General features: G+C 45.8%; 1 protein-coding gene across 1 annotated transcript; it reads right to left on the bottom strand.

The window, feature by feature from the left end:
• Positions 1 to 16,171: 16,171 nt before the first annotated feature.
• On the bottom strand, positions 16,172 to 19,602 carry LOC109785364 (subtilisin-like protease SBT1.7). Its single transcript, XM_020343961.4, has one exon. The coding sequence runs from the start codon at positions 18,901 to 18,903 to the stop codon at positions 16,609 to 16,611; it is 2,295 nt and encodes a 764-aa protein (XP_020199550.1). The 5' UTR covers positions 18,904 to 19,602; the 3' UTR covers positions 16,172 to 16,608.
• Positions 19,603 to 23,987: the final 4,385 nt, after the last annotated feature.

Below are 23,987 nucleotides of genomic sequence, written 5' to 3'. Positions count from 1 at the left end.
AATTGAAAAAAATCCCCAATTTACTTGTTGAACAAAAGAAGAACAAGTGATGATATTAATAACGATGAAATGCTTGCCGTTGCGTACCATACAAACATCAAAGGTCTCGTCCAGATTCACGGCGAAAAACCTATCATTTTGCAGTTGAGGAAACCTGTCGCACAAACCCCGGTCATCGTAGCAGTAATCGCACTCCGGGATCCTATTGTCATCGGACATCTCCTGTGTTCATAATTTAAAGATTAAACTTCTGAATTTCAATATATGTACTAGAAAAACTAAATTCGATCATTAATATTCTTCACGGGTTGACTTTTGGTCTGTCGAGTCTTCCTTGAAAACTCTCATCTCACGTGGTGTATATGGTGGGCACTCCCTCTCTGATATATTCGATTGTCGGTGATGGTCGCTCCTCCCTTCGTCCCCGAGTGCATTACACCAAATTGTCTAACACACGGGAAAGAAGGAGAAGCGACCCCCACGACAACAGTCGGGACTCTTCATCTCTGACATTTGCGACCGTCGGTGATTGTCGTTCTTCTCTTCCTTCCCGTGCATTACCAAAAGGTCTATCACGAGAAAGAAGAGGAAGAACGACCCCCACGACAACAGTCGGCATTCTTCTTCTCTCATATATGGTGGACACTCCCTCACTGTTTTTTGACTGTCATGTATGGAGCTCCAACAGACTTAAAGTCAACCCAAAATGTCGTTTAATGCTCTTTCCGGCAAATCCAAGGCACTCGATATTTCCTACATTCTAGCACAAGCCATGCTAAAATTCACGGAAAAATCCAGCATGACCTTTGCTAAAAAGGACATATCAAGCGCCCGAAATTTGCCGGAACAGAAATTAATCAACACTCTGGCAAAACATAGGCCACTCGGAGGTGTTCCCTGCAAACACAAGCCACTTGGGCAAGCACATATCCTATTTGGCTACATCATCATCATCGACATCAACGACATGGGGATTTGGCTGCTCTCACCTCAAGGTCGCAGGGGGTCGGTGACGGGGATGATGAGGGGATGATGCAGGGGCTCCTTGATTTCTGCAAAAACAAAATATAAACAAAAACATTATTATCTTGATTTTAGGACTTAGTGAAACCCTATAAGCTATGAACTAAACATTATTATGCTGATTCAAAAGACCTACATTTACTAAAAATTTGTAAAACTAGTTTTTTTACTAAAAAATTGTATTACTAACCCTAACAGCTATCCATCCATCCATCTATCTATCCAAAGCATTACTAAAAAAACCTAGTTTTATCCATCTTTCTATCCATCTACCTATCCAAGCATTACAAAAAAACCTAATTTCATCCACCCATTTATCAATAAGCTTTCTACTAGTTGTGGGTTCATACATATGAACACCTAGGGTTACATATATCTACATTCTATTGTACTCAAAAAACCAATTTAGTGCTCTAATGATGAAATGGGCTCATATATATGACCACGTAGGGTTCATATATATGAACAAAATTAGTAAAAAATCTGAGCATATTGCATTTTCTAATTCATCCAACACATCCAGAGATACCTAGCTTTTGGGTGAATTGAGAGGAGGAGGTACTCACGGTAGGCAGCCTGGGGCCGAGAAGGGGATGGAGATGGCAGCCAAGGGGGAGCGTGGCCGCGCATTGGGGAGGGCTGACGCCGGGAGAGGGCTGCCGCGTGTGGGGAGGACGGTCGCGGGGGAGGGCGGCCGCGCGTGGGGAGGGCGGCCGGAGCAATGTGGGGACGGGCCGATGATGGCTTGTGTCTGCGTCAGTTTTTCCCCGAAGAGGAAGGGATGATGCAGCACAACTACGTAGGTGTTTCCTTTAGTGATGAAACCAAGGTTATCGAACCAGTAGGAGAACCAAGCAACACTATGTAAATGGTACATACACACAAAGAACAAATACTTGCAACCCAACGCGTAATAGGGGTTGCCAATCCTTCCCGGGTAAAAGATTGGTAAAGATATAATTTGGTAGATGCAAATAGAATAACGGCAAATAAAATTTAGCGATTTATTTTTGGGTTTTTGATAATATAGATATGAAAATAAAAGATGTGAATAAATAAAAGGCAAATAGCAATATAGATCTGAAGATATATGATGAAAAAATAGACCCGGGGCCTTAGATATTTCACTAGTGGCTTCTCTCGAGAAAATAGCATATGGTGGGTAAACAAATTACTGTTGGGCAATTGATAGAACTTCAAATAATTATGACGATATCCAGGCAATGATCATTATATAGGCATCATGTCCAAGATTAGTAGATCAACTCCTGCCTGCATCTACTACTATTACTCCACACATATCGACTGCTATCCAGCATGCATCTAGTGTATTAAGTTCATGGAGAAACGGAGTAATGCAATAAGAACGATGACATGATGTAGACAAGATCTATTCATGTAGGAATAGACCCCATCTTGTCATCCTTAATAGCAGCGATACATACGTGTCATATCCCCTTCTATCACTGGGATTGAAAACCATAGGATCGAACCCATCACAGAGCACCTCTTCTCATGGCAAGAAAAATCGATCTAGTCGGCCTAACTAAACCAAAGATCCGAAGAAAAAATACGAGGCTATAAGTAATCATGCATATAAGAGATCGAAGAAACTCAAATAACTTTCATGGATAAAAATGTAGATCTGATCATAAACTCAAAGTTCATCGGATCCCAACGAACACACCGCAAAAAGAGTTATATCAAATAGATCTCCAAGAGACCATTGTATTGAGAATCAAAAGAGAGAGAGGTAGCCATCTAGCTACTGGACCCGTAGGTCTACAATGAACTACTCACGCATCATCGAAGAGGCACCAATGAGGATGATGATCCCCTCTGTGATGGTGTCTAGATTGGATCTCGTGGTTCTGGAACTTGCGGCGACTGGAATTGTGTTTTGTCGACTCCCCTAGGGTTTTTGGATTTTCAGGGTATTTATAGAGCAAAGAGGCAGTTCGGGAGGCGGCCGAGGTGGGCACAACCCACCTGGGCGCGCCTAGGCCCCCAGGCACGCCCTGGTGGGTTGTGCTCCCCTCAGAGCCCCCCTCTGGTACTTCTTTGGCCCAGCAGGTGTCTTCTGGTCCAAAAAAATTCTCCAAAAAGTTTCGCTGCGTTTGGACTCCGTTTGGTATTGATTTTTTGCGAAGTAAGAAAACAAGCAAAAAATAGCAACTGGCACTGGGCACTATGTCAATAGATTAGTCCCAGAAAATGATATAAAGTTGCTATAAAATGATTGTAAAATATCCAAGAATGATAATATAACAGCATGTAACAATAAAAAATTATAGATACGTTGGAGACGTATCAGCATCCCCAAGCTTAATTCCTACTCGTCCTCAAGTAGGTAAATGATAAAAGAACAATTTTTGATGTGGAATGCTACCTATCATGTTCATCACATATTCTTTTGTTTTGTAGCATGGACATATGGACTTTTATATGGTTCAAAGCAATAGTCTAGTTTTGACATGAAGATTTCAATACTCAAGCATATCAACAAGCAACCATGTCTTTCAAAATATCAACACTAAAGCAAGTTATCCCTAGCCCATCATGCTCAGTCATTGATCCATTCATGAAAAACACTCGCATATTAGCTACATCCAATGCTCAAGTACGATCATAGTACCCCTTAATTGGTGCTTTATAAGAGAAGATGGAGACTCAAATAAAAATAAAAATTTCATAAAGTAAATAGAAAGGCCCTTCGTAGAGGGAAGTAGAGATTTGTAGAGGTGCCAGAGCTCAAAGAGAAAAAATAAGAGATAAAAAATTTGGGAGGCATACTTTTCCCGTCAACGAAAACGACCGAGTAATTCCCAACACTTTCCCTGCTAGATATATCATAGGCGGTTCCCAAACATAAAATAAAGTTTATTATTTTTTCCACCATACTTTCACATTCCACGGCTAGCCGTATCCACGGGTGCCGTCCATACCAACACTTTCGAAGGAATTTATTATTTGACAACATAAAGTAAATTCATTTTTCATTTCGGGACTAGGCATCCCTAATACCTTAGCCGTAATCTCATGCAAGGACAAGTGAATAAACACTCATCTTGAGAATAACACATCTAGCATGGAAAATATTGGCCACCCTCTGCCGCTTCATGAGCGGTACGAGCACACAAAAAGGATATTTATTTTGAAATTAGAGATGGCACATACAAATTTGCTTAGAATAGCATGGAAATACCGCATATAGGTAGGTATGGTGGACTCATATGGCAAAACTAGGTTTAAGGTTTTTGGATGCACAAGTAGTAATTCTACTTAGTACAAGTGAAGGCTAGCAAAAAGATTGAGAAGCAACCAACCAAGAAACAAAAAATCACATAAGCGAGCATTAAGCATAACTAACACCGAATAATGCACAAGTAGGATGTAATTTCATTGCATAAATATTGACTTTCCTGCTTGCATAGGGAATCACAAACCTTAACACCAATATCCTTACTAAAGCACAATTACTCATCGACATAACTCACATATCACTATCATCATATCTCAAAACTATTACAAAGAATCAAGTTTATTTTTTCCAATGATCTTCATGAAAGTTTTTATTATATCCTCCTTGGATATCTATCACTTTGGGACTAGTTTCATATATTGCTTTTGATTAGCTCAAACAAATTTAAGTGAAGAACATGAGCATAAAAAATTTCATCTCTCAAAATAATATAAGTGAAGCATGAGATAATTTCTTCAAAAATTTACTAACTCTCAAATAAATCTAAGTGAAGCATGAAAGCATTTCTTCAAAAATATTAAAGCACACCGTGCTCAAAAAGATATAAGTGAAGCACTAGAGCAATCCCATAGCTCAAAAAATTTAAGTGAAGCACATAGAGCATTCTAACAAATCATAGCATAATTTTGGCTCTCTCAAATAGGTGTGTTCAGGAAGGATACTTGACACAAACTAAAAAGCAAAACAAGCAAAGAATCATATCATACAAGACGCTCCAAGCAAAACTCATGATATGTGACGAATAAAAATATAGCTTCAAGTAAAATACCGATGGTCGTTAGAAGAAAGAGGGGATGCCACTCGGGGCATCCCCAAGCTTAGTTGCTTTTTCATCCTTGAATATTACCTTGGGGTGTGGTAGAATCCCCAAGATTAGACTCGTCTTACTCTTTATTCCTTCATCCATCGTGATCTCACCCAAAACTTGAAAACTTCAATCACACAAAACTTAACAAAACCTTCGTGAGATCCGTTAGTATAAGAAAGCAAATCACTACTCTAAGTACTGTTGCAAACCCATTCATATTTTATTATATCCATTGTATTTCAACTTTACCATGGCTTATACCCTCCAATACAAACCATAGATTCATCAAAATAAGCACACAACGCAAAGAAAACAGAATCTGTCAAAAACAGAACAGTCTGTAGCAATCTGAGAACTTCGAATACTTCTGTAACTCTAAAAATTCTGAAAAATTAGGACAACGTGTAAAATTTGTATATCAATCTTGTGTAAAAATTCAGAATTTTATCACGCTTCCGTGATTTTAAACAATTCTATTACTGGCGCACAAAGTTTCTGTTTTTCAACAAGATCAAATCAACTATCACCCAACATGATCCCAAAGGATTAACTTGGCACAAACACTAATTAAAACATAAAAACACAATCATAGCAGTATCATAATTGTGAAAACACTCAAGAACATAAAAAAAAGGCAAAAATAAATTTTATTCATTAGGTTGCCTCCCAACAAGCGCTATCGTTTTATGCCCCTAGCTAGGCATAATGCATAGTTTCAAGTATTGTCATCTTTTGTTTTCGATCCATAGGTTGCCCTCATGATTGATTCATATGGTGGCTTAATTCTTGTTCTAGGTAAGCGTTCCATACCCTTTATCAAAAGAAATTGAAATTTAATATTCCCTTCTTTCATATCAATCACGACACCTATAGTGCGTAAAAACGGTCTACCAAGTATAATAGGACAAGACCGATTGCAATCAATATCAAGAACAATAAAATCTATGGGCACATAATTCCTATTTGCAAGAATAAGAACATCATTAATTCTTCCCATAGGCTTTTTAATAGTAGAATCCGCCAAGTGCAAATTAAGAGAACATTCTTCAATATCGGTAAGACCAAGCACATCACATAAAGATTTCGGAATCGTGGAAACACTAGCACCCAAATCACATAAAGCAAAACACTCATAATTTTTAATCTTGACTTTGATAGTAGGTTCCCATTCATCATGTAATTTTTTAGGAATTGAAATCTCTAATTCCAACTTTTCTTCAAAAGCTTTCATCATGGCATCAACAATATGTTTAGTAAAAGCTTTATTTTATTCATAAGCATGAGTTGAATTAATCATGGATTGCAACAAAGAAATACAATCAATCAAAGAGCAACTATCATAATTAAAATCTTTGTAATCCAAAAGAGTGGGCACATCACTAGTTAAAGTTTTGACCTCGCCAAACCCATTTTTATCAATTTTCTCAACAAGATTTTCACCCTCCAAATTATCGGGATGCCTTCTAACTAAAGTTGAATCTTCTTCAGTCCCTTTATCATCAATTTAAATCTTACTAAACAAGGAATCAATAGAAGAAACACCAATCACTTTAAGATCTTCATCATTTTTATGAAAGCAATCACTAGAAAATGCTCTTTCTAAAAATTCTCCTTTAGCTCTAAGCATAGCGGTTCTTTTCTTACTTTCATCCATAGAAATATATAAAGCTTTAATTGATTCATCAACCTTGCACACAAAAATTTTCAACTTGAGATTTTCTACATCATGAGAAATTCTATCAATGCTTCTAGACATATCATCAATCCTGTTCTACTTTTCTTCTATAGTAGCATTAAAAGCTTTTTGGGCATTGATAAATTCTTTAATATTATTCTCAAGATCAGAGGTGTTCCTATTATTGTTTTAAGAAGGATTACCATAGGAATTACCATAATTATTAGAGGAATTACTAGGAAAAGGCCTAGGATTAAAATTATCTCTATAAGCATTGTTATTAAAATTGTTTCGAGAGACAAAATTCACATCTACGGGATCACTATTTTGCTCAATCAAACTAGACAAAGGCACATCATTAAGATCAATAGGAGCACTTTTATTAGCAACCAATTTCAAAAGAGCATCAACTTTTTCACTCAAAGTAGAAATTTCTTCAACCGAATTAACCTTTTTACTAGTAGGTGCTCTTTCAGTATGCCTTTGTGAATCATTTGCCATAATATTATCAAGCAATTTAGTAGTTTCATCCAAAGTAATTTTCATAAAAGTACCACCCGCGGCGGAATCTAAAAGATTTCTAGAAACAAAATGCAATCCCGGATAAAAAATTTGTAAGATCATCCAAAGATTTAAACCATGAGTGGGACAATTTCTTAGCATCACTTTCATTCTTTCCCAAGATCGCGCAACATGTTCATGCTCAAGTTGCTTAAAATTCTTGATCTGAGTACTAAGGGAAATAATTTTCACGGGCGAAAAAATACTTAGTATTGAAAGCATCTTTGCACTTATCCCAAGAATTGATACTATTGCGAGGCAAAGAAGAAAACCAAATTTTTGCACCATCTCGCAATGAAAACGGAAATAATTTCAACTTCACAATATCATTGTACACATCTTTTTTTCTTTTGCATATCGCATAATTCTATGAATGTGTTAAGATGGGACGCGGCATCCTCATTAGGAGTACCAGAAAGTTGATCTTTTGTAACGAGATTCAACAAAGCGGCATTAATATCACAAGATTCCGCACTAGTGGCGGGAGGAGCAATCGGAGTGCTAATAAAATCATTATTATTGGTGTTGGAAAAATCATACAACTTGGTGTTTTCTTGAGTCATCGCGACTACACAAAAAAGATTGCACACAAAAACAGATCTGTCGAGAAAACGGCGAACGGAAAAGGGGCCGAATAAAATGACAAATTTTTGTGAAGTGGGGGAGATGAAAACGAGAGGCAAATGGCAAATAATGTAAATTGTAAGGATATGAGATTTATGATTAGGGACCTGATAGATGTTGATGATGTCTCCCCGACAACGGCGCCAGAAATCCTTTCTTGATGGCTCGTGTCCACGTCAGTTTTTCCTCGAAGAGGAAGGGATGATGCAGCACAGCTACGGTAGGTATTTTCCTCAGTGATGAAACCAAGGTTATCGAACCAGTAGGAGAACCAAGCAACACTATGTAGATGGTACCTGCACACAAAGAACAAATACTTGCAACCAGACGCGTATGAGGGGTTGTCAATCCCTCCCGGGTAAAAGATTGGTAAAGATATAATTTGGTAGATGCAAATAGAGTAACGGCAAATAAAATTCAGCGAGGTATTTTTGGGTTTTTGATAATATAGATCTGAAGATAAAAGATGCGAATAAATAGAAAGGCAAATAGCAATATAGATATGAAGATATATGATGAGAAAATAGACCCGGGGCCCGTAGATATCACTAGTGGCTTCTCTCGAGAAAATAGCATATGGTGGGTAAACAAATTACTGTTGGGCAATTGATAGAACTTCAAATAATTATGACGATATCCAGGCAATGATCATTATATAGGCATCACGTCCAAGATTAGTAGACCCACACCTGTCTGCATCTACTATTATTACTCCACACGTCGAACGCTATCCAGTATGCATCTAGTGTATTAAGTTCATGAAGAAACGGAGTAATGCAATAAGAACGATGACATGATGTAGACAAGATCTATTCATGTAGGAATAGACCCCATCTTGTTATCCTTAATAGAAATGATACATACGTGTCATGTCCCCTTCTGTCACTAGGATTGAGCACCGTAAGATCGAACCCATCACAAAGCACCTCTTCCCATGGCAAGAAAAATCGATCTAGTCGGCCTAACTAAACCAAAGATTCAAAGAAGACATACGAGGCTATAAGTATTCATGCATATAAGAGATCAAATAAACTCAAATAACTTTCATGGATAAAAATGTAGATCTGACCATAAACTCAAAGTTCATCGGATCCCAACAAACACACCGCAAAAAGAGTTACATCAAATAGATCTCCAAGAGACCATTGTATTTAGAATCAAAATCGAGAGAGAGGAAGCCATCTAGCTACTAACTACGGAACCGTAGGTCTACAATGAACTACTCACGCATCATCGGAGAAGCACCAATGAGGATGATGAACCCCTCCGTGATGGTGTCTAGATTAGATCTCGTGGTTCTGGAACTTGCGGCGGCTGGAATTGTGTTTCGTCGATTCCCCTAGGGTTTTTGGATTTTCGGGGTATTTATAGAGCAAAGAGGCGGCGCGGGAGGCGGCCGAGGTGGGAACAACCCACCTGGGCCCGCCTAGGCCCCTAGGCGCGCCCTGGTGGGTTGTGCTCCCCTCGGAGCCCCCCTCTGGTACTTATTTGGCCCAGCAGGTGCCTCTTGGTCTAGGAAAATTCTCCAAAAAGTTTGCTGCATTTGGATTCCATTTGGTATTGATTTTCCGTGAAGTAAAAAACAAGCAAAAAAACAACAACTGGCATTGGGCACTATGTCAATAGGTTAGTCCCAAAAATGATATAAAGTTGGTATAAAATAACAGCATGGAACAATAAAAAATTATAGATACGTTGGAGACGTATCAGCCGACGAGGGTGGGGGAGAGAGTGGAGATGGAGAGTGAGGAGGGAGAGTGAGAGGTCAGACGGGGGAGGACGATGATAAGGTGGGCTAGGTAGTAGCTCGGGTAGTGGCCCAACGCTACTGCTAATGTCGTTAGCTGTAGCGTCGGTCCAAGACCGGTGCTACTGCTAAGTGGGGACGGGCAGCTGGGCCCGGGATGGCCATAACGGCAACACGTTTCCGCAGAACCCACTACTGCTAAGCAACTACTTGTAACGCTTGTCTCTAGCACGCGCTACTGCTAAGTATCAGTAGTGCCTCGTTTCAACAAGCACTACTGATAAGACTCTGTGTATAAACTTTTCCCTAGTAGTGGATGGGAGTGCATTCCTATTCGCTCCACGTGGGATGGATAAATATTACTTCACAAAATTGCTACAAAGCCCTTTGTGCTTGCAGGACATCAAGCTTTTGTTGGCGTTGATGCCGGGGAGCATAACACTTGATCATTACCTTCCTATTCACACATAGTTTATTTTTTATTGCTATTTATCTTACTGTTTTCCGTTTAACCCCAAAATAAAAAAACTGCTTATCATGTCTCCTGAGATGTCTACTTCGGAACATATGGATTCTGCAATGAAGAAGAGGAGACACAAGACTAAAATGTTTGCGGCTACCAATGAAGCAACATTAAAATAACTGATAGAAATGGTGAAAAAAGTCCATCCCTTATATGTGCTTCATATCCAGTGTCATACACAGACTGTGGATCCAAAGAGCATTGGAGATACCAATATGAGTGCAATACTGAATTATAATACTAGTGATAAATTGAATGATAGGTTGTCGGTCTTACAATTTGTACTTCGTTTTCTTTTGACAGAAAGGATGTAAGGGTGGTCCCTACAGTATAATTGGTGCACCAGACCCAAATTGCAAGTACAAATTGCAATTCTTGTGGGTGTCGATGAGATTCTATGTCACATCTTAGATACGAAGATTCAAGATGATCCATTTGACATGATTAATACCCCCTCCGTCCGAAAAAGCTTGTCCCAAGCTTGTTCCTTAAATGGATGTATCTAGCATTAATTTGGTGCTAGATACATCCATTTGAGGGACAAGCTTTTCCGAACAGAGGGAGTATGAAGTTGTAACATATTCATACTTTATGCCTTAGTATTTTCTGCAATAACCCATTAGTCATCGGTGAACAAGATTGTATTGCATCTTCCTTGGGAGAAGTAAAAGAATTGCAGGACTCATAGAAGGATGAAGGAAATGATGCACACAATGAAGAGCAAACGACCCCCATTGATGCATGGCTGCAATTTGTCAAACTAACTTGCAGCAAAATATTGGGATCACAAAGAACAACTTATCTCGGATGAACAACTGTGCAAAGAAGAATAAAACGTCAAGGAACAAGAAGTGGTGGAATACCCTCCTCCCACTCTCAAGAGTAATCTTCTGCGCACACTTAACAAGTTCTTTGATGATGCGACTCTCAAGAAGAGCATTAGTTCAATGGGTACAATAGAACTGCTAGAAATGTTAGACATATGAGCATATATGTTATGTTGTTTGTATCAAGTTTGTTGTAGAAGTTGCTGGTCTCTACGGCACCTTGACTTCTAGTGCAAAAAGACCTATGACGAGGTGGTAGCACATTACAACAATAGTAAGACAAATGCCAATGACGAAATCATATTGTATGTGTTAAGCACAAGTGCATAGAAATTATTTGCTAAGATCAAAGTTGTTCAGACTCGTAAGAAGGATGAAGTACTTGACTAGATGTATGGCATGGTGAACACCATTGATTTTTATTGTCAAGAATATATTTCTAATGATAAAAAGTCACAAGATGACACTAGCATGCAGGAACAAGAGTATGATGATAACTCAAGTTTGGAAGAATTTGATGTTAATGAACTTTCCATGCATGAATATCACCCTCAAGTTGAAAATGACAGTTATCATGTTAGTGTTAGAGATGATGACAAACTAGAGGAAGGAAACACTTGTGATTTATCTATGATAATGTCAAACTATAATTTTTTGGATGATTATCTTAAGCAGGGGAAACCATTAAAATGTGTTGAATTACCCACTCTGAATGAAGAGTTTATGAAGTGTTCCCCTACAATGGCAGACAAGGTAAAATCTTAAGTTATACATATAAGTATCTAACTCTTGCAATGCAAAAATATAAGGAGACATGCCTACCTCATTGGGTGTGGTTCCCGCTTGAGAGCGAAGAGCTATTTATCTATATGATGCCAATGCACTATAATCGAGTCTGACTCCGACCAAGCTCTTCTGCTATAAGGTGCTCGAAACCTCGGTCGAAGGCCGGACATACACTCGGGCTCGATATTCCTTGGGATTCGGGTAGATAATTTTAAGGAGCAACGAAGCCCAGCTACATGGCTATAAAGAAAACGCTGCTTAGGAGGCAACCAGGAGGTAAGTAGGCATCTTTCTTAGCTTTGTGTCTTCGAGTCTTGTTGCATTCACCTTTGCATTGACACTTTTATTTTGCCACAATTGCTATTAGAATTTTTCTTGGAATAATCTTCGTCCATAATTTCTTTAACACGTCGGCAGCCGCTTGCTCTCTCGTGAGAGTGGTTGGGTAACTCTAAAGTATAAGTGTGAATTAACCTAGCATTAAGTATTTCCCTCAATTGAGAACCAAGGTTTACCGAACCAGTAGAATTTTCTGCACACAAAAAACAAGACAGTTTTGACCCCCAACGCTTCAATAAGATTGTCAAGCTTCTTGTCCTTCTAGTTACAAGGGTAAGGGCGTGTTCGGTAGCCCTCTGGCTTCTCAACTCCTCGACTCCAGCCTTGGAGTCGCGCCGAACGGTTCCACTCCTGGTTATTTGACCGAGAAGCTGGCTCGACGCTACGTGCAAAATCGACGGAGTCGTGGAGCTGGAAATACCTGGCTCCATGGAAACTGGGAAGCTGGATTCAGCAACAATTACGGGCGTATGCCACCGCCAAGTGATCGATGGACTGCACCAACCGTTCCCTCAAGGCCACTCCACCACACCCGCGGCTCCTTTTCCCCTTCCCCCAACCCTAGCCGCCGCTCTGCACTGACAGCGCCGGCGCCCGCGCTCTCCGCCACCGCTCCGCACCTTCAGCGCTGGCGGCCGCGCTCTCCACCGCCGGTCTTCCGCCGCCGTCGCGGACCGTCTCCTTCGTCCCGATCACCCATCCCCGCCCTGCTCGCCATCATCCGCTGCTCTGCACCGACAGCGCCGGCGGCCGTGCTCTCCACCGTCAGTCTGCACCTTCAGCGCTGGCAGCCGCGCTCTCCACCACCGGTCGTTCGCTGCCGTCGCGGACTGTCTCCTCCGTCCCCGACCACCCATCCCCAAGCAGGCACTTTCTGGCCTTTTTACCTAGTCAATCGCTCGCAACGAGAAGCTGCAGCACCGAACGGATTGCTCACTCCTGGAGTTTAGGTGGGAAGCTGGCTGCTGGATCTGGGCGACGGAGTTCAGGATTTTGCAGCTGTGGTGAACTACCGAACACGCCCTAAATTGCATGGTATGGTAGCAATTGATAGATAGATAAAATAAATAAAATGGTAAATTAAGGTAAAGTATTTTTGTTGATGTTTTCAGTAAATGAAAATAGTCCCTCGGGGCCAAAGGTTCATTAGTGGCATCTCTCTCCAAGCAGATTAATGTGGTGTGATGAACAAATTATAGTTGGGCAGCGATTTAGTTACAATATTTTTATTTTTATTTTTATTTATGACCATGATCAGTCATGGTATAATCTTGTATGTGCATTATGTCCGTGATATGTAGACCGTTATGCAACTGTATCTACCACTAATACTCCACCCCAAGACCGCTATGCAACATGCATCTCGAAGTATTAAGTTCATGACAAATAGAGCATTGCAATAAGCATGGCGTCATAATGTGGACAGTAAAACTATCATCTAAGTGTGATAAAGAAACCATCATTTTATCATTAGTAGCAACAATACAATACATGTTATTAAATACAATATAGATCGGAAAGCATACATGCTATTTAATTATACAACAAAGAAATTTCATAGGATTCTTCAATGAAAAATCTTATCATAAAGTGATAATTCATCATATCCCAACAAACACAACCATCGATTACATCATATTGATCCCGATCATGTGTGATAGCTCAAGGAAAATTTGTATTAAATCATATGGGGGGAGGATGCCATCTAACTACTGCTATGGACCATGAGGTTCTAAGGAAACTACTCACACATGTTCATGGTGATAGCAAGGTCGATGAAGATGGCTCGGGTCATTACACAAGGAAAGGAAACAGTTTGTTGAGAACTGTTGATGAGCTTATTCATCCCAATACCGATACATGAGACGAGAAACTAATCCAGAGTATCTTCCTTCCGGTAGATACAAAGAGAATTTTGAGAATTTCATTGTTAGTATACCTACATGAGGATTTCTTGGCTTGGCATAAGACTAGATCCTTTGTATTTTCGGCACGGTCAGCATATTACACGGATTTGGAGCATCAATGTGCATCATGAGTGACTAGTACAGTAGGAACTACATGGACAAATCCGGTTTGGGCTGCTCTTTGAATTTGCAATTACTTAGCAAGGTCACGATAACAGTGTGGTGTGCTCTTTGGGGGTTATACCAGGAATGGGAGTCCTTGCACAACGACATATTAAGATGTCGCCCCAATGCCTGATCAGCCAACAAGGAGCTGAGGACATTCGTCATTTGCTTTTCAGTTGTATTGGGGCGCAGAGAGTTTGGGAAGCTCTTGGAATGAGCATCTCATTGACAAGGCACTAGTTGTTGACCGTTCGAGAACAGTGGTGCTAGAGGAGATCCTAAGACGCCTGAAACAAAAAATAAAGATGAGAGTATCTACAGGAGACGGTGCCCGTCGAAGCATGGTATATATGGTGGGAGCATAGAGAAACAAAGAAGGGAATGATTGTCAAGCCACCAATAAGCTCAGTTTTTTGATACATGCAATAACATCAAACTGTGCAAGTAGGGTATCGAAAGAGGCAATGGAGATTGTCAGATGGGAGAAACCACCGGCAGGCACATACAAGGTAAATCTGATGAAGCTTTTTTCGATCATGGCTCAGGTGCGATAGCTGTGGTCATCCCTGATTCTCATGGGCAAGCTGTGGCGGGTATAGCAGAGACTTCTATGCACGCTCATGACGCGGCTTCATTGGAGGCGCTAGGCGTACGGTAAGGTCTTGGTCTGGTTCATCGCATGGGATGCTCCAAGTCCAAGGTTGTCATGGAGTCTGACTATTTAGAAATTGTTGAAGCTTGCAAAGGAGAAGTTGATATTAGAGCCCTACTATGGTGGACTGGTTTGAGTTAGCATATGAAATACCAGATGTTAGATTTCAGAGCCGTGGTCGAACCAACTGTGGTTGGATGGTTAAAGGGACAGTGGTATTCCCAGCCCATCAGGGTTTAAGTCCTGGTGCTCGCATTATTCTTGAATTTATTTCAGGATTTTCGGCGATGTGTTTTTAGTGGAAGGTGCTCATAGGGATAGGGTGTGCGTGTGTACGTTTGTAAGGATGAGTGTATGCGCGTATATATTAGCGTTTGCGTCTATACTGTGGTAAAGAAAAGATTTCAGAGTCGCAAGGAAGCTAAAAGTTTGGCACGTATTTTAGCGAGGCATGTGTGTGACTTAAACTTCTTATTGTCTTGGGAGGATGGGCCTCCCGATTTTCTACTTCAGCATGTACTCAAAGAAAGTGCACACGTCCTGAAATAAAGTGCCAATATTCCCCGCAAAATAATAAAAGAATAAAACTAAAATACTTCTTTTTATATTAGTTGTCGCTGATTTAGTACTTGAGCGAAGGAAGTACTGTACAAGATAACCCGAAGCCGATTACCATCCCGATATTTTGTCCGAGGTTATCAAAATCCACACACGAGTTGCATTTCTAGAAGGCAAGCAATAGACAAACAGACAGGCACAGGCTAGAGCAGACAGTAACAACAAAACTCACGGGCCCCTGCCACAAGATCGCGAAGAGACATTTCTCTTGCTTTGCCGTCCATCTTTAATTCCTCTTTAATTTTCCACTCTATTGTTAAGCGGCAGATGTCACGGGGACGCTCTAAGCTTTCATTTCAGGCTTTATCAAAGCGAGTGACAGGTCTAAATAATTTTGGTCCTTTCGGCTTTGCCCCCTTTCTCGACACCAGAACCAGCGGTCCAGCCGTGCGGCCTTTATTCGCCTTCTTTTCTTTTGAACTTTCACACCCTCCCTGCCGTGCTCTGCTCCTGCCTCTCTTTACCTTACACATCTTGTTTCATGGTATAAAGCACAGTGATTAGGGTTAGATGTCGGTCATGTAGGATCCATGCATAATGCGCCTAATATAGAAATGATAAGTTTAATGCCACAAGTTCCAAGTGTATGGACCTGAATTATGCTTTCCTGCAGCACCAACCATCTTCCTCGTTTCTTTTATCTTCACTCAATCATTTATCTTCAGAAGAAAAGATGATCCATTCATTGATAATGGAAGAAAGAATAGTTTAGACGGAACATTTTACAGGGGAGAGATTGCTGACTGAGATAACCCCTACTACTACAGTGGAGCTGTCCTTGTAAAGCTGCAATCTGATCCAACTCAGGACCCAATCCAACTACCCAAGCTAGCCAAGACCGATAATTTGATTCCGAGAAAGCAATACCCATCACCCAAATCCCTTTCCATCATCACCGTTTCTTCCCCAAATCACAATCTAAAAGTTATGATTGGGCCTTATTGACAATCTGAGATAGTTGAGAGATACCACCAAATCTCACCATTTCCTCCCTCGAATCCCCCGAATTTTACACACTGAACCCTTTGGCCGCACCGGCAGCGGTGTCAGCGCTTGGCGCTCGGCTTGCGCCGTTCTGGGCGCCTGTCGTATCATGTCCACGTTATCGCTATCGGACTCGCCACGCTGTGCTTACCGTCCGACCACACGAGCCGGCCGAAGCCGGCGGTGCCCGACGGCTGCGACTTGGCCGCCGTGAAGCTCACCGTGTAGCTCTTCTTCTCGCCGGCCGCCGTGAACTCCAGCTCCGTCGGCTTCACGTCGACGGTCACGCCGGACATGGACACCGAGGCGTCCACCTTGTACGTGCCCGCCGCGCCCACGTTGGTGAGCGTGCGCGTGTGCGTCACCGTGGTGGCGCTGGAGTCCCCGGCCTCGCCGTTCGCCGTGGAGTAGGCCACGGAGAAGGACGGGTAGTTGAGGTTGGAGACGGCGTAGGTCTTGTTCGCGGCGCACCCGTAGGTCTTGCTCCGCGCCAGCGCGGCGATCATGTTGGGCGTGTACTTGAGCGCGCACAGGAAGTCCACGTAGTCGCTGGTGCCGAGGTCGTACACCAGCCCCGGCTCCACCGCGCGGGTCGGGTCCACGTGCCCGGCGCCGTAGTCGAACGGCGTGGCGGCCGCGCCGGTCGCCGCGTCGAGGATGGGCGCCCCGGCGCCGCCGGTGTACGTGGAGTAGGCGGTCGTCATGAGCGCCGAGCGTATGGCGGCGGGGCTCCACTCCGGGTGCGCGCTCCTGAGCAGCGCCGCGAGGCCGCTCACGTGCGGGCACGACATGGACGTGCCGGAGATGATGTTGAAGTTGACGCGGCGCGTGTCGGCGGCGAGACCCGTCGGCCCCGCCTTGCCGGTCCACGCCGCCAGGATGTTGACCCCCGGCCCGATGATGTCCGGCTTTAGGATCTCCGGCGTGATCATGTTTGGCCCGCGCGACGAGAACGCAGCCACCAACGGTGAGGGGCGCACGTCCACCTGTGTCCCGGCGACCACAATCGTTGCCGTCGGCTTGGACTCGGATGCTATGTAAGACTTTATCGCGGCGCCTTCTTTTTCACCCACGCCGGCCGCGGGGAGGAGGTGGGCATCGGCGACGAGCTCCTGCCCATTGGCTGCGGTGTTGGCGAGCACCATGCCGGCACCTCCAGCGTCGCGCACCACGAAGCCTTTCTGGACGCGCGCGCTGATGCCGCGGTCGCAGACCACGATCTTCCCTTGCACCTTCTCCGGCGAGAGGGTCCCTGGCATGCAGAGGTTTCCGCTGGTGGAGTTGGAGGCGTTGCCCGCGTAGATGAGGGTGGTCGGGGTGGACGGCGGGGCCTTCCCAGCGTAGAGGGACACGCCGGTGTAGTTCTTGCCGTTCCCGAGTTGAACGTACGCCGGGAAGTCGCGGTCGAGGGTGCCCGCGCCCACGGTGGTGATCCAGGGCGCCACGTTGGAGAGTGTGGCGCTCCCGGGCCCGGCGTTCCCGGCAGAGCAGGACACCAGGACGTTCTGCTCCATCGCGGCGAAGGCGCCGATGGCAACGCTGTCGCGCGCGTAGTCGGCGGAGCCACCGCCGAGCGAGAGCGAGAGCACGCCGCAGCCGTCGGCGACGGCGGCGTCCATGCCGGCGAGGATGTCGGAGCTGAAGCAGCCGCCGAGCCAGCACACCTTGTACACGGCCACGCGCGCCTTGGGCGCCATGCCGCGCGCCGTGCCAGACGCGAACCCGAACAGGTCAGCGTCGGCGACAGCTGCGCCGGCAGCGGTGGACGACGTGTGCGTCCCGTGCCCGTCGTCGTCGCGCGGGGAGCGCGACTCCCTGCTCGTGTCCATGGGCCCCATGGCCGCCTCGTAGCCCCGGTTGAAGAACCGCGCCCCGACGAGCTTCCGGTTGCAGGCCGAGGAGTTGAAGTCCGCGCCGGCCATGCACGTGCCCTTCCACGACGACGGCACCTCGCCGAGGCCCGCGTCGTTGTAGCTCTTGCTCTCAGGCCAGACGCCGGTGTCGAGCACCCCGACGACGACGTCGCCGCCCGTGCCAGACTGCGGGAACAGGCCCTCGCTCCCGGCGAGCCCCAAGAACTCAGGCGTCCGCGTGGTGTGCAGCTCGTACCGCGTCTCGGGGTTCACGGCCAGGACGCCGTCCATGCCCGCCATGTCGCTGGCCTCCTGCTCCGTGAGCCGCGCTGAGAAGCCGTGCAGGACGGTGTCGTAGGAGTAAAGCATCTTGGCAGCGGCGGCGCGACCGGTGGACACCGAGCGGAGGGAGGCGCCGTACCACTCGCCGTGGTCGGCGTACTCGGCCGGCATGGCAGACTTGGCCATGTGAACTATGTACGTGGCGCGCTGCTCCGCCGCCGCCGCCGCCACGGCGAGAGCCACCACCAGCAGCAGCCTCATCAGCATCTTGTCAGCTGTCACTGCACCGGCAGCAGCGCGTCAAGCTATATATATCCGGCGCCGCCGTGGTAGTGTTACGACGAAGCTTAGCGAGCTAGCTCGTAGCCGCTACAAGGACGCGTGGTTATATATATGCGCGGTAGCCTTACTGATTAAGACATGATTGGAAGAGTGTGAGCAAAAGATGGACAGTTGGTTGGTTCTACAAGAAGAGGAGATGAAGTTTGTGTGTGGTTAAGTGACTGCTTGATGGAAATCGAGGCCCGTCGGAGGAGTGAAAGATGGTGAGTGTGAGTGGTATCCGTATCAATAATTTCAGAAGAAAAAGTGTATGTGGGCGCACGCACGGCACGGGAGAGAGGGTGGGACGAACGGGGTCACATGGATTTGTTTTCTTCGCCAACTTTGGGACTTTGGCACTGCCAGTCGGTCGACCCCCTGCTAGCTGTGTCTTTGCCGGACCGGCTTTTTTCCTGAGGCTTTCAGTGTACGCGAGGTTGCGGTGTCTGGCCCGGAGGATTCTCTCCACGAGGAATCAAAGCATCCTCAGCTGTCGGCTAAGTTTAGCTGGTGACCATGTGTGGACTGTGTCCGTCCCATATTCCGTATGTATCTCTTCGGATTATGGACGGCGGATTCTGATTCTGGAGCGACACTCGCTAAAACGATGGATGATCCATGTGAAAACGTGAAACATTCCCTTCTTCTTTCCCCCTTTTGTTTTTGCTGCTGTTTCGGGCAGCTTTTTGTTGTGGTTGTGATGTTTCTTTAACACCCCAATAATCGTGCGGACGTTCACTCACGGAGCTCATCCAAGTGAACGAACGGTTCCCTCCGAGAGGCTCTTTTGAGCGAACGGTGTGATCAGGGAGTGTTTCCTCTGAAAACTGCTCCTAGCTAACACCTTGAAATTATCATGTTATAACAGGTATATTTGTCATGCTATTGTATAAAGATTTGCCATGTATAAAAGAAAATATTGAAAGATTGTCAGGAATTTGCCATGCGTACCAGAGATTCACACATGGCGAGAAGAGAAACTTGCCATCCTATAGCAGGAGAAAGTTGTCACAAAATATCTATGATTTGCCATCATGCATGGAGCAGAATTTCCATGCCATAACATAAAGAATTGTGGTGATGTAAGAATAGAAATTGCCACACATGTGTTCAGATATTTGTCATGTCCATAAGAAATACATTCTGATGTTGCACATAAAATCTGTCATGACGTAAATACATAGAAAAAAGTTCCCCCATGAAGGTCATTCCCCCATGTCGTGTCAATCGATTGAACGATTTTGTTTTGTCCACGCATTCCCTACCAATGGCCTTCCGAGCGAATGTATCGAGATTCGTGAGCCTCAATCCAACGGCCTACAGAGCGTTCGCTCGGAAGTGCGTCAAAACTAATGCCAATTCTATAGTGTTTATGCTTTTTAGCCATACATAAAAAATGCATGTAATTCATTACACTTTAGCATTTGTGTAACTTGCATGTTATTTTAAATTTGTGCAAGTCAATTTTCTGACCTTTGATTTTTTTGGTCAAGATTTGTGTTGCCCCTTTTTTTCCTTGTGTTGTTTCATGATTTTTTTAGGTAATGTTCCATGACTTCTTAGATGAAAATTTTGACCTGCCCTTATTTGGGGCCGATCAATTTTCTTATTGGGCTTGAAGTCGTTGCTCGTTACATGTTTTTTTTAGCAAATATCAATGACCGGCCACTAAATAGGAGGACCATTTTGGGGAATGCAGTATTTCAAATTTTTTCCTACGATCACGCAAGATCTACCTAGGAGATGCATAGCAACGAGAGGGGAGAGTGTTGTCTACGTACCCTCGTAGACCGAAAGCGGAAGCGTTATGACAACGCGGTTGATGTAGTCGTACGTCTTCACGATCCGACCGATCCTAGCACCGAAGGTACGGCTCCTCCGCGATCTGCACACGTTCAGCTCGGTGACGTCCCACGAACTCTAGATCCAGCTGAGGTCGAGGGAGAGTTTCGTCAGCACGACGGCGTGATGACGGTGATGATGAAGTTACTGACGCAGGGCTTCGCCTAAGCACTACAACGATATGACCGAGGTGGATATCTGTGGAGGGGGGCACCGCACACGGCTAAGACAACTGTCAACTTGTATGTTCTAGGGTGCCCCCCCGCCCCCGTATATAAAGGAGCAAGGCGGAGGCCGGCCGGCCCTCATAGGGCGCGCCCCAAGTAGGATTCCTACTAGGAATCCTATTCCTAGTAGGTTTCCAACAAGGAAAGAGAGGGGGAAGGAAGGAGAGGGAGAGAGGGAGAAGGAAAAGGGGCGTTGTCGGCGTCCTGGGAACGGGGGTCCCCAGACTTGCCTGCCTGCGGCCCACGGTGTGGCTCCGCTAGCAGCCCCGTACGACCCATCTTTACCAGCAAACACTCAAGACCCTCGCGAGGGGCACGACACAAGACCTCCTCGGGAGCTGCCTCGCCAGGCTGGCTCGCGAGGGGCGGAGAGATCAAGGCAAGGGGAACCTCGCGAGGTTCCTACGACGTCAGCCACGACGACCAAGGCCAGGCAGGCGCCAGCACGCACAGTGTCCTCGTTTCCCCTTTGGTGCTAAAGGGGCAAGCGCAGGCGAGGAGTCCCGAGGCATCAGGCAAAGGTTTCCATATCGGTGCAACGAGACCAAGACCAGCAGGACGGCGAGATGGAGGTCACCGTGGAGCCCAAGACGACGTCACCACCAGAGCCTTTGGCAGGCTAAGACCACCTTTAGTTAGGATAGCTTGTACTAGTTGTCCCCCTTCAAATTGGCCGTTGTGGCATCCCTTCCCGCTCAATATTTGGGAAGATGACCAGGCCTCTATAAACAGGACTAGCCACCACAGTAGGAGGGAACGAATTCAGATCATCCTCACCCACACAAGTCCACCAAGCACAAGAACACCTCTCCTCAAGAGGCTGTTCTTCCCTTATACTGTTCATCATCAGCCCAAGAGGCAATCCACCACACCACATTGGAGTAGGGCATTACACCACAACGGTGGCCCGAACCAGTATAAATCTAGGCCTTGAGACCGCGGTGAGGCTGAGGGCGTGATTAGGTAGGGGGAGATCTTCGTGCGCACCCCAGTGTTCGAACCTCAAGGATTTTGCTGGAACCCAAAATCCGACATTTGGCGCGCCAGGTAGGGGTGCGCCGAAGCTTTCCTTCCGCTGATATGCGTCCCATCGCTTCGTCGCATCCATGGCGGACGCTCGCCGGGCCCGCGCTGAGCGCCGGGCCGCCCTCGCCGCCCGTGTCGCTCGGACTGCTCCTGTCGGCGGGCCTCCCCGTCGTTCTCCGTCGCCCGCCGCCAACGCCGCCACCGGCCCGGCGGGAAACGAGCAGCAAGCATCCTCGCTGCACCCCTCGGTGCGGCGGGACGGCCGCACCGCCACTCCGCCGCTGACTCCGGCCGGCTCGTCGTCTCACGCTCGTCGCGCTCCCACGGACGCGCAGGCCGCGCTGCTCATGGCACGCGAACTCCTGCGCTACTGTCCCTTCCACGACCTCTACGAGGATTGGCTGGACCGCATCGCCGAGCTCGTCAGCGCTGCAGGGGGCTCCCCTGCGCCATCCCTCTCGCTGCCTTGCCCTCCGCCAGCTGCAGGCGACGACTGTTGGGGAACGTAGTAATTTCAAAAATTTCCTACGCACACGCAAGATCATGGTGATGCATAGCAACGAGAGGGGAGAGTGTTGTCCACATACCCTCGTAGACCGAAAGCGGAACGTTATGACAACGCGGTTGATGTAGTCGTACATCTTCACAATCCGACCGATCCAAGTACCGAATGCACGGCACCTCCGAGTTCAGCACACGTTCAGCTCGATGACGTCCCACGAACTCCGATCCAGCAGAGCTTCGAGGGAGAGTTCCGTCAGCACGACGGCGTGATGACGGCGATGATGTTGCTACCGACGTAGGGCTTCACCTAAGCACCGCTACGATATTCCCGAGGTGGATTATGGTGGAGGGGGGCACCACACACGGCTAAGAGATCAATGATCAATTGTTGTGTCTCCAAGGGGTGCCCCCTCCCCGTATATAAAGGAGCTAGGGGGGAGGCGGCTGGCCAGGAGGAGGGCGCGCCAAGGGGGGAGTCCTACTCCCACCGGGAGTAGGACTCCTCCTTTCCTAGTAGGAGTAGGAGAAGGGGGAAGGAGGAGAGAGAGGGGAAGGAAAGGGGGGCGCTGCCCCCCTCCTTGTCCAATTCGGACTAGAGGGGGTGGGGGCGCGCGGCCTGCCCTGCTCACCCCTCCTCTTCGCCACTAAGGCCCAATAGGCCCATTACACTCCCCGGGGGTTCCGGTAACCCCCCGGTACTCCGATATATGTCCGAAACCTCCCGAAACACTTCCGGTGTCCGAACATAGTCGTCCAATATATCGATCTTTACGTCTCGACCATTTCAAGACTCCTTGTCATGTCCGTGATCATATCCGGGACTCCGAACTACCTTCGGTACATCAAAACATATAAACTCATAATACCGATGGTCACAGAACTTTAAGCGTGCGGACCCTACGGGTTCGAGAACTATGTAGACATGACCGAGACACGTCTCCGGTCAATAACCAATAGCGGAACCTGGATGCTCATATTGGTTCCTACATATTCTACGAAGATCTTTATCGGTCAAACCGCATAACAACATACGTTGTTCCCTTTGTCATCGGTATGTTACTTGCCCAAGATTCGATCGTCGGTATCTCAATACCTAGCTCAATCTCGTTACCGGTAAGTCTCTTTACTCGTTCCGTAATGCATCATCCCGCAACTAACTCATTAGTCACATTGCTTGCTAGGCTTATTGTGATGTGCATTACCGAGAGGGCCCAGAGATACCTCTCCGACAATCGGAGTGACAAATCCTAATCTCGATCTATGCCAACTCAAAAAGTACCATCGGAGACACCTGTAGAGCACCTTTATAATCACCCAGTTACATTGTGACGTTTGGTAGCACACAAAGTGTTCCTCCGGTATTCGGGAGTTGCATAATCTCATAGTCATAGGAACATGTATAAGTCATGGAGAAAGCAGTAGCAGTAAACC

Source organism: Aegilops tauschii, chromosome 4 (assembly GCF_002575655.3).
Source record: "Aegilops tauschii subsp. strangulata cultivar AL8/78 chromosome 4, Aet v6.0, whole genome shotgun sequence".
NCBI lineage: Eukaryota > Viridiplantae > Streptophyta > Magnoliopsida > Poales > Poaceae > Aegilops > Aegilops tauschii.
The sequence above is the reverse complement of the archived record's forward strand: the minus strand, read 5'-3'. Positions and strand labels throughout refer to the sequence as shown.

Bases quoted from the DNA above. Each gene is read 5' to 3' on its own strand.
- LOC109785364 (XM_020343961.4), bottom strand. From the start codon at position 18,903: ATGCTGATGAGGCTGCTGCTGGTGGTGGCTCTCGCCGTGGCGGCGGCG.